The 14,411-nt window shown below is 35.4% G+C and overlaps 1 protein-coding gene across 1 annotated transcript; it reads left to right on the forward strand.

The window, feature by feature from the left end:
• Positions 1–338: 338 nt before the first annotated feature.
• Positions 339–5,037, forward strand: LOC133867220 (peroxidase 12-like). The gene is made up of 3 exons (XM_062303936.1): positions 339–628; positions 1,335–1,529; positions 4,168–5,037. The coding sequence occupies exons 1-3, from the start codon at positions 374–376 to the stop codon at positions 4,786–4,788; spliced, it is 1,071 nt and encodes a 356-aa protein (XP_062159920.1). The 5' UTR covers positions 339–373; the 3' UTR covers positions 4,789–5,037.
• The last annotated feature ends 9,374 nt before the right edge of the window (positions 5,038–14,411 follow it).

Consider the following 14,411-nt stretch of genomic DNA (forward strand, 5'->3'; position numbering starts at 1 on the left):
TCTATTCCGAAGGGATTAATCACAACACGTACGATTCACACGCTTCGGATCTCAAGTTGTAATGTGAAAGAGAATAATAGAGACGTGTTCGGGGTTGCCACGCGCCTATTTCATCATTTTCAACTATTCAGAGGTTCCAGTCCTTCGAAAAGTCTATGCATGGAGCCAAAAGAATAAAAAGACTTTTTACATGTCAAAAAAACAAAAAAAAAAGAAGACTTTTTAGAGTTCTTTATTTTCAATTTTTGAGGCAGCAGCCTCAAGCAAAGACTGTTTCAAATTTTCTGTCTATAAGCTTTTGATGAAAGCTTCATCTGCCTCTATATAAAGCCCCCCTCCTGCCCTCTCCCTCTGCACAACAAATTAAACCACCATGGCTGGTTTTGCTTCTTTTTCTTGTGTGCTTCTCATCTCCTCACTATTGCTGGCTTCCTACGCCTGTGCCTCAGAGGTCGAACTAGACTACTCGGCTCTTCCTATAGTAAAGGGACTGTCATGGTCATTCTACGACTCTAGCTGTCCTAAGCTTGAATCCATCATCAGAAAAGAGCTCAAGAAGGTCTTCAAGAAAGACATTGGCCAAGCCGCTGGCTTGCTTCGTGTCCACTTCCATGACTGCTTTGTTCAGGTGACAAAAATATCCCATACGCTTTTAATCTTTTCTCATAACAAGTTGTAAAATTAAATTAGGAATAATTGCACCGTTGGTCCCTGTGGTATACAATAATTATTTTTCACTCCCTATGGTTTAAAAAGTTCATGGGAGGTCATTCTGATATGCAATAATTACAAATCGATCCCTGGCATCAAATTCTGTTAAAATTTTTAACAGATTCCGTCAAATGTCACGTCAGCGCCACGTGTCTTCATCTTATTAGTGACACGTGGCGCTGACATGTCTAATCTTAATAAAATAATATAAATTTATTAAAAAATAAATAAAAAATACTTATTTTTTTTTTTAAAAAAAAAAAAAGAAGAAAAAAACAAAAATGACTCATCAGTTTGTACAACAATTGTGAGAGGTTCGATGATGAATGACTCATCAGTCCAAATAAATTAATTACCGTCCGAATTGGTAATAATGTAGCCAATAAAATTGATGCCTAAGCATTTCTTCTAGATAGCAGTAATCCTTAGGTCGATAGAGTGGCTCACTGTGCCGGCCGTGAACATCAGGGTCGGGTTGGGTCGGATGGTATTTTATATTTTTGGTGTCTTGTGTAATTTAAATGCAACTTTCACCATGTGTAATTTTTTGTGCCGCTGTGCCGGCCTTGAACATTAGGGCAATATCGCTCGACTGTCGGTGTAATTTTTTTTGGAATATACAGGGATGTGATGCTTCGGTGTTGCTTGATGAATCAGCCAGCGGTCCAAGTGAGAAGAACTCGTCTGCGAACCAGTTCTTGAGAAAAGAGGCATATAAGATCATCGAAGACCTTCGTGAGCGTGTCCACAAGAAGTGCGGACGGGTTGTCTCTTGCGCTGACATCACTGCTCTCGCCGCGCGTGACTCTGTTGTCCTGGTAAATGCAATGAATTTACCCTTATTCTCTTATTTCATCATTCAATGCAAATTGAACGTCGTGTAAACCTACCCCGGTCGATATTCCAATTGTGAAGGAAATATTACAAAAATTAAAATATTAGTAGACAATTATATAATTGATGAAGTAGGTAAAATTTAGTCTTTGAATTAATATTTGTTTTATTATATTATTTTAATTGTATAACAGTTTATTAAATAGCATTACATTTTAAATGTTGAATAAAAATTATGAAAAAAGGACGGTAGTAATATGAAGGGGAAAGCAGTAATTAGGGGGTAAATATAATTTTTCTGTTACTTTCATAGCCTACATGAGCATAAATTGAATAATGCTATATATATTAACTTTGGGAAAAGTACATATAACCCCCTCAAACTATCACATCATTGTCAATGTACCCCCCAAACTACCAATTGTGTCAAAATCCCCCCTTAAACTACCAGAAAATGTCAATGTCCCCCTAATGACAAAAATGCCCTTCATAAAATTATTAAAATAAAATAAAAACTAAAAAAAATTATTAAAAAAATATAAAATAACAAAAAATTATTCCAAAAAAAAAATTAATAAATTAAAACTGTTTTTTATTATTTTTTTTAAATAATAATTTTCAGTTTTTTTTTTTCCTTTTTTTTTTTTTAAAAAAAAAAAATTGTTCTTTTTCGTTTTTTTAATTAAATAAAAACTGGTTTTCTTTTCATTTGTTTTATTTTTTTAAAAATAAATAAATAAATTTCAGTTATTTTTTGTTTTTTCGTTTTTTTTTCTTTAAAAAAAATGTTCTTTTTCGTTTTTTAATTTAATAAAAACTGTTTTTTTTTTTTCATTTGTTTTTTTTAAAAAAAAATAAAAATAAATTTCAGTTATTTTTTGTTTCTTCGTTTATTTTCTTTAAAAAAATTTGTTATTTTTCGTTTTTTAATTTAATAAAAACAGGTTTTTCTTTTTTCTTTTTTTCATTTTTTTTTTAAAAAAATCAGTTATTTTTTGTTTACTTTTTTTAAAAAAAAAATTAAAAAATTTGTTCTTTTTTGTAAATATTTTTTTTTTCGTTTTTTATTTATTATTTTATTTAATTTTTTTAGTTTTAGTTTTAATTTTTTTGAATTTATGAGGACATTTTTGTCTTATTAAAAAAAAATTATGGTCATTTTTGTCTTTTTGTTGGTCTTAGGAGGGACATTGACATTTTCTGATAGTTTAAGGGGGGAGATTGACACAATTGGTAGTTTAAAGGATACATTGACAATTGAATGATAATTTGAGGAGGTTATGTGTATTTTTCCCATTATCGTTTTATCTTCATGTTATTCATGACGTTAATTGAATTTGAAATGTTTCCTTATTTACCAACAGAAATTATAGCGGTGGCTAATAGGGGGGCTAAGGGTTAGCTATTGGCATTAATGATGAAGGCGTTGCTAACTGAGAGAATTAAAATCAATAAAGTAGATAAGCCCACTTACAAAAAAGCAAAAAAAATAATAATAAAAAAATAAAGTAGACAAGCCTGGGTTTCAAAGGGTGATTAATGCATCTAAGACTGGCAGATACCAAAATATCTAACTTTCTGTCTGTTCTCCATTAAAGCCTGGCTACCCCCCATTTGTTAAATCCCCAATGGGCTTAAAATATCTCACTGGGACAAGGAAGTAATTGAGTTTCGAATATTTATCCTCAAACTTTGCACTTTACTTTACGTCTTTATAACCCATTAACTCTTGGACTTGGTATAGCTTTTTCTAGTTTTAGATAAGGATATTGGTTGGCCCGTTTGGTATCCTCCTCCTCTCACATATGAAGGGATTTTTTTTTTCTTTTTTTTTCTTTTTTAGTACCAGTAAAAAGTTATTGATGTAATATAAAATAAAAAAATTTTATCTAAAATAGTGAAAAAAATTTGTATTGTAGTGATTTTTTTTTAATTTAAATATTAATAAAAAATTGTTGATGTGATATAAAAAGTTGAGAATGTTTTGAAGTTGAAAATTGAGAGAAGTGAAAAGAATGGAAGGGGAGGGAAGGGGAGGGAGTTAAAAACAATTAACTTAAAAACATTCTAATTTTTTTTTCAATTTTTATATTATATCAATAATTTTTTTATTATTATTCAAATAAAAAAATTCACTACAATACAAAATTTTTTTACTTTTCCATACAAATTATTTTTACTTTATATCCCATCAATCATTTCTTACTACTACTCAAAAAAAATATATATATATACTCAACAATTTTTACCAAACATAACTTAAATTTCTTAGGTAGGAAATTCTTCTAAATTAGTTTATAAAATTGACATTTTTTTTAGTGAGTATGTAAGAAGTGCATAATTTTTTAAGAATATAAGTTTTTTTTAACCTATTCTTTAAAAGTGTAACGTTTTCGTATGCTAAGAGACATGCAAAGCTTTTAAAAAATGGGTTGGAAGAATGTTTTTCAATTTTAATTTGTAATTTTTTTTTTAATTAAAATTATTAAAAAAACTTGTTCTTTTCACTCGATCAATCACACGTCGTAAACGGGATTACAGAAATTTGTGCCCTTTGGATTAGCTGTTGTTTTGTGTAACTGACGCTAAGCCTCTCTTTCTATGCATTTTTCCTCACTGCAGTCAGGAGGTCCCGACTACGAAGTACCACTGGGAAGGAAGGATAGTCTATCCTTCGCTACACAGGAAGCAACAATACAAAATCTTCCCTCACCTGATAACAATACCGCTATCCTTCTTGAGGCTTTGGCCCTCAAAAACTTGGACGCCACCGATTTGGTAGCGCTCTCCGGCGCCCACACCATTGGTCTTGGCCACTGCCTCGGTTTTGGTGGCCGGCTCTACCCAACTCCAGACCCAACCATGGATCCAGAATTTGCCAATGACCTCAAAGAGATTTGTCCCACGACAGATACCGACGCCACCACCGTGTTGGATATCCGGACGCCCGACAAGTTCGATAACAAGTACTATGTTGACCTCGTGAAACACCAAGGCTTGCTCACATCAGACCAAGACCTGTACACGGACAGCAGGACAAAGGGCATAGTCACTAGCTTTGCTGACGATGAGGATCTGTTCTTCGAGCAATTCGCCAAGTCAATGATTAAAATGGGACAAATGAGCGTGTTGACGGGCACAGATGGGGAAATTCGTGCCAATTGCTCGGTGAAGAATTCTGATAATGTCGAATTGAAAACTCTGGTGGACGAAGAGGAGGCAGAGGCTTATGCCAAGTTGTAAGGGTGTTTATATGAACCTGTGTTAACTTATTCTATGTATTTCTTTTTCTAAGAAGATAAGAAAATAAATGACCAAGAGTCACTCAATTAAGGAGCTATAAGTTCCATTTTATTTTTCAAAGGCGAATAAATATAAGGTTAATCCTTGTAACACGTCACATTTTATGGCATGCTCGTACTTTATTTATGTGACTTTAGTCACTTTATATAATATTTTCTCTATTAATAAACGGATTATTTATTCGATTTTCTTGACCTCTTACTTATAGTTTTATGTGCTTGGCATGCAACGGTTTCATGAGTAGTCAAAATGAAATCTCAATTCGTTTGAATATTATAATTAGAGTGAAAAATAGATTTTTTTTTCTTCTAAGTATCATTTAGACAAAAATTCAATCATTAGGAAACTCTACAGATGTAATAGAAAATTTAAGACCATAAATGAAGGGAAAAATGAAAGATTTTATATTAAAGAAAGACGAGAAAGTACATATACCCCCTCTAACTATCATGCAATTTGTAATGTTTTTTTAACCTTTCAATTGCAACAATGTCCCACCAAACTATTATCGGGGTTGCAATGTATTTTCTCCCGGCAAAAAAAAGAAAATAAATAAATAAATAAAAAATAACCTTGCTAAAAATTTATGATTGTTGAGATTTGTGCATAAATCTAAAATAGAATAAAAGCGGAAGCAAGAGAGATAAAATAGACATAATTTACATGGTTCGATCTATGAGCTACGTCTATAGGGTAAAACCCAAAGAGCTACATTGTGCTCAATAATTTAATTGTTTATAATACATAAGTCCCTATTTAGTGTAATGCTCACTGTGGAGCCGATTGGTAGAAGCGGGGGGGATGAATTCCTTTGGAAAGACCCTACTGTAGTTGATGTTTTGAATTATTCTGTAAGGCATATTTGTGCCAGAGTATCTATGGCAGGATCTGAGCTACCGTGGAAGTTTACGGGTTTCTACGGTAGTCCAGACAACGGTTCTAGAGCAGAGTTTTGGGAAATTCTCCGCCATCTCAGTACATTCTCCTCAAGATTGGCTTTGCATTGGGGACTTCAATGAAATCATTGACTCAACCAAGAAGGTTGGGGGGCTTTTACGCAGTACTACATAGATGGAACACTTTCATTCAACCTTGGTGGAGTGTGATCTGGGGGACCTAGGCTATAAAGGGTCCAAATTTACTTGGAGAACAAACTGGGGTCGACGGATTTTGTCAAGGAGAGATTAGACCAAGCCCTTTATTAAATAACACGTGTAGTATGAGAGCACGTGTAGAATGAGCTGTCTATTTTTTCCTGTTATGCTAGCTGTTTGTATCTTGTTAACATAGTTAGTTAGATGTTAACTTAGTTAGTTAGCTGAACTATAGTTACTTTTCTGCTATCTTTCTTTACTGCAGAATGTGGATGTATAAATATCTCTTTGTAAAGTTTTAGACTTAATTTTTCAATACAATTCAACGAAAGATTGAAACCAATTCTCTCTGTTCTGTAAACATTCTGTATGCAATCATAATTCTGATACCCTTGCCACCCTTGGTTGGTGCAGGAAGTTTTCAGCAGTGGAAGTCCAAGTTTTGGCGATTTGTACCTCTGACCATAAACCTCTATGGGCACGGTTAGCTTCTACAACAGGGGTCCGTCGGCGAAACAATTCGTTCAAATTTGAGGCTTGTTGGAATACGGATGTTGAATGTGCTGATATTGTTCATTTGAAATGGGGAGAAATGGTTTCTTACAATGACACGAACATGTCGATAGCCATAGAAAAGTTGAATCAATGCAAGCGAGCTTTAACTGAATGGAGTTCTCAGAAGTATGGTAATGTGCCTAGAAGTTTAAAATCCCTAATTAAGTGGTTGGATCATCTGCAAAGGAAAGAACATCCTGGCAATCTGGATGCTATTATTCAGCTGCAAAAGGAGGTCGATCACCACTTGGAGATGGAAGACATACGATGGCAGTAAAGAGCAAAACGCAACTGGTTCAAACAGGGAGATAGGAACACCAGCTATTTCCATGCTTGGGCCAACCACCGTCGGAAGGTTAACCATATTGTTAAAATCTGGAATGAAGCAGGAAATCAGTGGGCCACGGTTGAAGAAATTGGGGAAGCTTTCTCCTTGTATTTTCAGCATATTTACACGACCTCAGGGGTGGAGGGGGTTGCAGAGGTGCTAGAGGCTATCTCTCCTCGAGTAACTCCAGTAATAAACGATGCACTTATAAAGCCTTTCTTGCCTGAGGAGATGCAGGTGGCCCTGTTTCAGATGCAGCCATTGAAGGCTCCTAGGTCGGACAATTTTGGAGTTTGTTTCTTCTAGAAACATTGGGATTTAGTGGGTGATGCAATCTGTGTGGCAGCTCTCAACTTCCTCAATAATGGTATTTTCGATCCTTCTTTAAATCTAACTTATTTATCATTGATTCCCAAGAAGTCTAATGCTATTTTGGTCAGCGATTTCCGACCAATTAGTCTTTGTAGTGTTTTGAATAAAATCATTTCAAAAGCCATTGCTAACAAACTCAAATTAGTGTTGGATCAAATCATTTCTCATTTTCAGAGCGCTTTCGTGCCGGGGCGTTTGATAATGGACAACATCTTAGTGGCCTACGAGGCCTTTCACACTATGAGCACGCACATGAAAGGGAAGAAGGGGTATTGCATATCAAGCTGGATATGTCGAAAGCCTATGATAGAGTTGAATGGTCATTTTTGGAAGCCATGATGAAAAGACTAGGTTTTGCGGATCAAAGAGTGAAGCTCATCATGAGTTGTGTTAGCTTTGTGTCTTATTCGGTCCAACTCAATGGATCTCCTCTCGATGTGTTCTCACCAACACGAGGATTAAGGCAAGGGGATCCTCTTTCCCCTTACCTTTTCCTATTTTGTGCGGAGAGTCTTAGTTCTTTGTTGCAAAAAGCATGCCAAGATGAGAAGATTATAGGGGTGCCAATTTCAGCAAGAGGCTTCCAACTTAGAGCATTCACAGTGGATTATGTAAAATTTACTTTTGGCTAAAATAGATAATGAAAGTGCCAAAAACGTTCTCCATTTGCTTATCTATTCAAAAATTAGAATATATTTAGTTGCATTGGTCACACATATTTTTTTTTCTTTTTTCTTTTTTAATTATTATTGTATATTTCAGGCGCGAAAAGGATAGATGAGATTGCTTCTTTTTTTTTTTTTTTCCTCCACCTTTTACTTCTTTCTCTCGTCTCTTCGTCTCTCTGTATCTTAAGGTCTGCTCTTTCCCTCATCTTCTCTTTGTCTCTCAAGGTCTGCTCTCTCTCTCTCTCTCTCTCTCTCTATGGTCTCTTTTGTCTGTTTTCATGCAAGAATCGTGGTGAAGCATAAGATCTCAATGTATTATCAGATCTGGCTACCTCTGGTAACTCCTCCTCTTGCCTCTACAACTCTTACAGTGTGCACATCCAAAGCACCACACTTTCACAAGCTGTCAACTTTAAGAACCTTGGATTAAGTATCCACATAAGATAGAAAACCTTGAAAATGGTTGATGAATCTCGAAGTTTATGTCGGGAAATGGATATTGCGTTTTTTCACTATATGCTGTTTGTTTGTTGAGAATTGCCATGTGGGATGCTCTGTAACTCATCTTTTGACTAGCACTTGCTCTCGTTTTGGGAATTGGGTATTGTGTTTTTGTATGGTGCTACTTATTTATTTATTTTTGAGAATTACCATGTGGGTCTCTTTGTAACTCATCTTTTAAGTGCTTTTCTTATTCATTTGGGTTTGGTGTGAGCTTGAATTTAGGGTTGATTTGCTTTGATTTTCAACTCGTACAGTTACTTTTCTTTTTGGTTTTTTGCATTTCCTTCATTCTTTCTTTTTGTAGTGGGAATTTGTGTGGAATAGTCGTTTGCAAATCAAATTGCCTCTTTATCTTGAAATATATAGCAGTCGTGTTACAAAGGGTTTTGGTATGAGATTCTTGCTTTCCAATTTAGGGCTTCGTATAATTTCTTTCGAGGGTATATGCAAATCAAACTGTGGAATTGTGAATTTCTATAGTTCATATTTCTAGAATTTGCTTCTTCTAAAATGACATTTTTATATGTCTAGGGCCCAGGCTCTAGAATTTGTCCAGGGCCTAGGCTTCTCATTTAACATGTCCTAGCATTCATCATCTTTGTCCTCCAAATTACGCATAAGTTTAATCTAATATTGTATATTTCACTTGTAATGTTTCTTTGTCATTTCATTACATCACTTGTAATGTTTCATTGTCCTATCATTGCCTTGTGTTGCATTTTTTAAGGATGTATTTGAATGACGATACATTCTTCCCCCCTCTCATACATGAGGAAGATTATGGTTACAATGCATATACGCCGGCTTCTTTTCACAAGAGTATTGATTCTCAAAACACTCAACTCTAACCTCAAACGGAATTCACTACTAAAAAAATTCCGCGGAAAGAAAACTTTGGTGTAGAAGAAGACAACATACTAGTATCGGCTTGGCTCACTACTAGTATGGATGCAATTCATGGTATCAATCAAAAAGCCTTAAAATTTTGGTTGAGGGTTCATGCGGAGTATGATGAACATAAGAAGCCTACCTTCTGTGAATGTTCTGTGAACTCTTTAACGAATTGGTGGTCAACAATCCAAGTTGCCACCAACAAGTTTTGTGGATGCTTAGCTCAAATCGAAGCAAGACATCCAAATGGTGTTACTGAACAAGACAAGGTATGAATAGATTGTTATACCTTAAAGTCAATGAGCCAAATAATTAATCAGTATGAATATTTTAATTATTGAATCTCTGTTAATTTTTTCAGATTGAGGAAGTGAAAGCAATGTATCACAATATGTACGATGGCTCATTTAATTTTGAACATTGTTGGAATACATTGAGATTTCATCCAAACTGGAAACGAACTGTTTCCAAAAGAGTCAAACAAAAAAAAAAAAAAAAAAGAAGAAAAGAAAATCACTTGTACAAGAACCTTCTTGTACTCTATATTCGATACATTTAGGGGACGACAATGGGTCTCCATCAATGATTGTAGACTTGGAGAAGCCATTTGGTAAGAAGGCCCAAAAAGAGAGAGAAAACTCGAAGGTGGCAAGACCATAGGTCTGCGAATCTTGCAGGGGTAGTTAATGATATGATGGAAGAAAAGAAGAAATCTCATGATCAAAGAATTGAAGAACGACAGGAGTATATTCATCTTACAAAAGAAAGGCTTGTGTTTGAGCAATCGAGAGAGGAAAGGGAAAAATAAGCTAATCTTCTTAGTAAAAAACGGCTTGAGATGGAGCAATCGAGAGAGGTAAGGGAACAAGAGGCTAATCTTCTTAGTAAAAAAAGGCATGAGATGGATCAATCAAGAAAGGTAAGGGAACAAGAGGCTAATATTCTTAGTAAAAAAGAAGAAGCTTGAGATGGAGCAATCGAGAGAGGACAGAGAAATTATGAGTATGGATATAAGCAACATGTCTCCAATGAAAAAAGTAAATTTTCATTCATGTCAAATAGAAATCATTGAAAAACATATGGTCATTCCCATTTGAGATTGATTGATGTTTTTACATGTGTTGATGTATTTTTGTGGACTGTATTTTGTTGAAAGTCTATTTTGTGGACTAAACAATTAGTTTGTGAACATGGTCCAATAGTTTGTTTGGTTAGTTAGTGAAAGATGTATTTTGTGGGTTATATTTTGGTGAAAGTCTATTTTGTGGACTAAATAGTTAGTATGTAAACATGATCCAATAGTTTGTTTGGTTAGTTAGTGAAAGATGTATTTTGTGGGCTGTATCTATACTGCTATGGTGGTAATGTAAATGAAGAAGGTTTGTCGCTATCTTGATTAATATTTAGATCTATAGCTGTCTATTGTTTGCTTTGTTGTTTTGTTCTTGAAGATATAGTTAGAAGGATCACATTTGCTGTTTACTTCCACACGAATGAGAACTTATGGACTGTCGAAAAGAGATAAATGTTGATTCTGCTTTGATTTGAAAAAAAATGGGTTTCTTGTTAACACTAGTAAAAATGCACTCATCGGAACCCATCACTAGGCAGAGACTAAAATGAAAATACTATGAGCTTCAATGCTACTAAAAAATTACCAAGAAAGAAAACAACTCAATGACAAAGAAAAATTACACAGATAGCTAATAAAAACAATGAAACATAAAAAAAAAAGTTAAATAAATAAACACCAAATCATTGAAGCTACTACATAGGCAACAAATGAAAAAATCGAACTTAGAAACAGAGGAGAGGGGGATCGATCCCCTTGCAAAAGAAGAGTAACATAACATAATGCGATAATATGAAATTTAAAATTACAATTGGTTATGTATTTGCCATAAATGCTCGATGATGTCCGATTGCTGCTGAGAATGAGTCACTCTATCTCTAATGCGATGATGACATTCAATGAAGTCCATAAGTTGTTGATTCGTAGTGTGTGGCACTGGTTCGTAGAGACTCTCATCGAGTTGATCGTAAAGAAAATCATCTGCTCCAAGGTATAGATGTCGCTCATCTTCAACAATCATGTTATGCAATATCGCTATCATGATCAAAAGAACGAGTAGGTCCTCGCATAATTGCAAATCATGCTTGAAGCACCCCAAATGCACGTTCTACATCTTTCCTTGCTGACTCTTGAGTTTTTGCAAAATATTCTCTTATTTCCTTGCGGAGCATAAATTGTTTTTACAAATGTTAACCATGAATGATATATACCATCAACGAGATAATATCCCATTATGTAGTCATTACCGTTAATTGAGTAGTTCACTGGAGGAGCACGCCCTCCAGTGAGCTCGGTAAATAAAGAAAAATATTTTAGCACGTTGACATCATTATGAGACCCTGACAACCCAAAAAATGTGTACCATATCCAAAGTTCATATGATGTCACGGCTTCCAAAATAATCGTTGGTTTGTGAATATGACTTGAAAACATACCTGCCCATGCTCTTGGACAATTGAAATAACTGTCATTTCAGTCTAGCAATGTCATTACTGTTTGGTGACCTCAAGTACTTGTTAGAATAAATTGAAATAACTGATTTAACAAAATATTACAAACACTGTGTTGCAGTGCTTTATGCAATTATCAAATATTCATCCATAAAATCACTTGATACTCCATAAGCGAGCATCCTAAGTGCGGCAGTCATCTTTTGAAGGGAAGAATGTCTAAACTTTTTAGCAGCATCTCTTCTTTGGATGTAATATGGTTCATGAGCTTCTATCGCAATTTCAATACATTTAAATAGAGAATGTTGTATTCGAAACCTCCTCTGAAATTTATTAGGAGGATAGACTGGCAATTCTGCAAGATAGTATAAGAAAAGGTGTTGGAGCCCTTCCAAAGAATTCCGCTGGATGAACCTACAGCGTTGAACAGAACCAAGGTGCGATGTTGATCCTCTCATCACACAACCGTTCTTCTTCAACAGAAAAAAGCTAAAATGATATCCAACTCTTCATCAGAAGTTGAAGAGTCAAAAATTGTAAAAGAAGAATCCATAAAGAGTGTAGAAAAAGAAAAGCTTAAAGACCTGTGAAAAAGAAGCTTGTGTTTTTTATGTGTGAATGTTGTAGTCAATCTTTGAGCACTTTGAAGAAGTGCATCGTTACATAGAGAAAGAGAAGAAGTGCACTTTGAGAGTTTGAGACTAACGCATGCCTTGAAGAAGTAACTTACATGAAATAGAGGTTGAAATACAATAAATGTAGTAGAGAGCTGTTGAAATGTTGTTGCAGAGAAGTAACGCATACAAGAATCATTGAATTGGTGGTTCAAATCTCATAAATAACATGCAACAAATTTTGTTGCTGGTCATTAACACATGCAACAAATGTTGTTGCTGGTCATAACACATGCCATAAATACTACCAATAGCATGCAAGAAATTCATCCATAAATGTTGTTGTTGGTTCAAGGGGGATCGATCCCCTTACAAATTTTTGGTAGTAAATCAAATTTTTAGGAAATAGCCGTTGCCAGCCAAAAATTAATTGGATCCACTACCTTTCATTCAAAATTTAAGCCAGCCATTTAAATGGTCATTGAATAATTTTAAGAACATAAAAAACAAAGGTATAAACGGTTGGTAGATTAAAAAGACAAAAAGTAGGTAAGAGATAAAAAGAATAAAATAAGAGGGGGTAATTACCTTTTCCCCCCATCAACTACCAGTCATTGTCAACATGCCCCCATGAACTGACACTTCGACCAAAAAATAGCATCAAACTACCATCTTTACACACTTTGGCCCATTCCATCAAGGAATTCCGTTAATTTGGATGGAATATGCCATTTTTGAGCGATAATTTTAGATTAAAGACCAAAATGCCCTCTACAGTAATTAATAAAAAAATATTAAAATTAATATTATATATATATATATATATATAAAAAACAAATCTAAGGGGGTGGCCGCGTGGCCACCTTTAGGGGTGGCTCGCGGGCCACCCGGGAAGCTGGGTGGCCGCACGACCACCCTAGAAAAGACCCAGGGTGGTCACGTGGCCATCCCTTAGATCGAGGGTGGCCGGAGCCACCTTTGGGGGTGGCTCGCAGGCCACCCGGCCACCTCAGGGGTGGCTGCCCCCACCCCCTTTTTCTTCAGGTTTTTTTTTTTTTAAGATGAGGGCATTTACGTCATTTTTGAAATTGAGTTAGTGCATTTATGTCTTTGCATGAATTAGATTGACGGAAGGGGCCAAAGTGTGTAAAGATGGTAGTTTGATGCTCTTTTTGGTCGAAGTGTCAGTTCATTGGGGCATGTTGACAATGGCTGGTAGTTGATGGGGGAAAAATGTAATTACCCCAAATAAGAGTAAAAAAAGAATATAGAGTTAAGAATAGATAATCGGATGGAGTGCGCCTTTTAAAACCCACTAGCTAAACTAGATAAAATGAGTTTTGGTTAGCTATTTTAGATTGAAATATACATGATCCGTTGTGAATGCTCTTAGCCTCATTTTCTTCGCCGACGATAATCTATTATTTTGTTGGGCAAATTTCAATGAGTTAGGAAATGTCCTCAATATTCTGCATCGGTATGAATTGGCATCCGGCCAAAAGCTTAACAGTGCCAAGACCCCCATTTTTTATAGCAAAAATACAAGAACAACTTTCAAGGATTTTATCCATTCTTTAGCTAGTATTCCTACTGCAGCTTCCTTCGAGAAATATTTGGGCCTCCTCAAGGCAGTGGTGCAAGCCATCTCGACATATTGTATGAGCGTTTTTCAGCTTCCAAAAGCACTGTTCACGCCACTCCACTCCTTCATGAACCGTTTCTGGTGGGGGAGCAAATCTGATTCAAAATGAGTGCATTGGATGAGCTGGTCGCGAATGGGGCTTCCTAAGAAGAGTGGGGGACTAGGCTTTTGGGATCTTGAGGTTTTTAATTTAACCCTTCTTGCAAAACAAGGATAGAGCTTGATTCAACAACCAAACTCTTTGGTGGCTACAGTTCTAAAAGGGACTTACACCGGGAAACATGGAGCCTACTCTGCCGTAGTAATCTTTAATGAGATAAAGTTATCGGTCAACAGCTAGGAAAAACAAAAAGGAAGGAGACGTTAGGAGGG

Source organism: Alnus glutinosa, chromosome 4 (genome assembly GCF_958979055.1).
Source record: "Alnus glutinosa chromosome 4, dhAlnGlut1.1, whole genome shotgun sequence".
Taxonomy (NCBI): domain Eukaryota; kingdom Viridiplantae; phylum Streptophyta; class Magnoliopsida; order Fagales; family Betulaceae; genus Alnus; species Alnus glutinosa.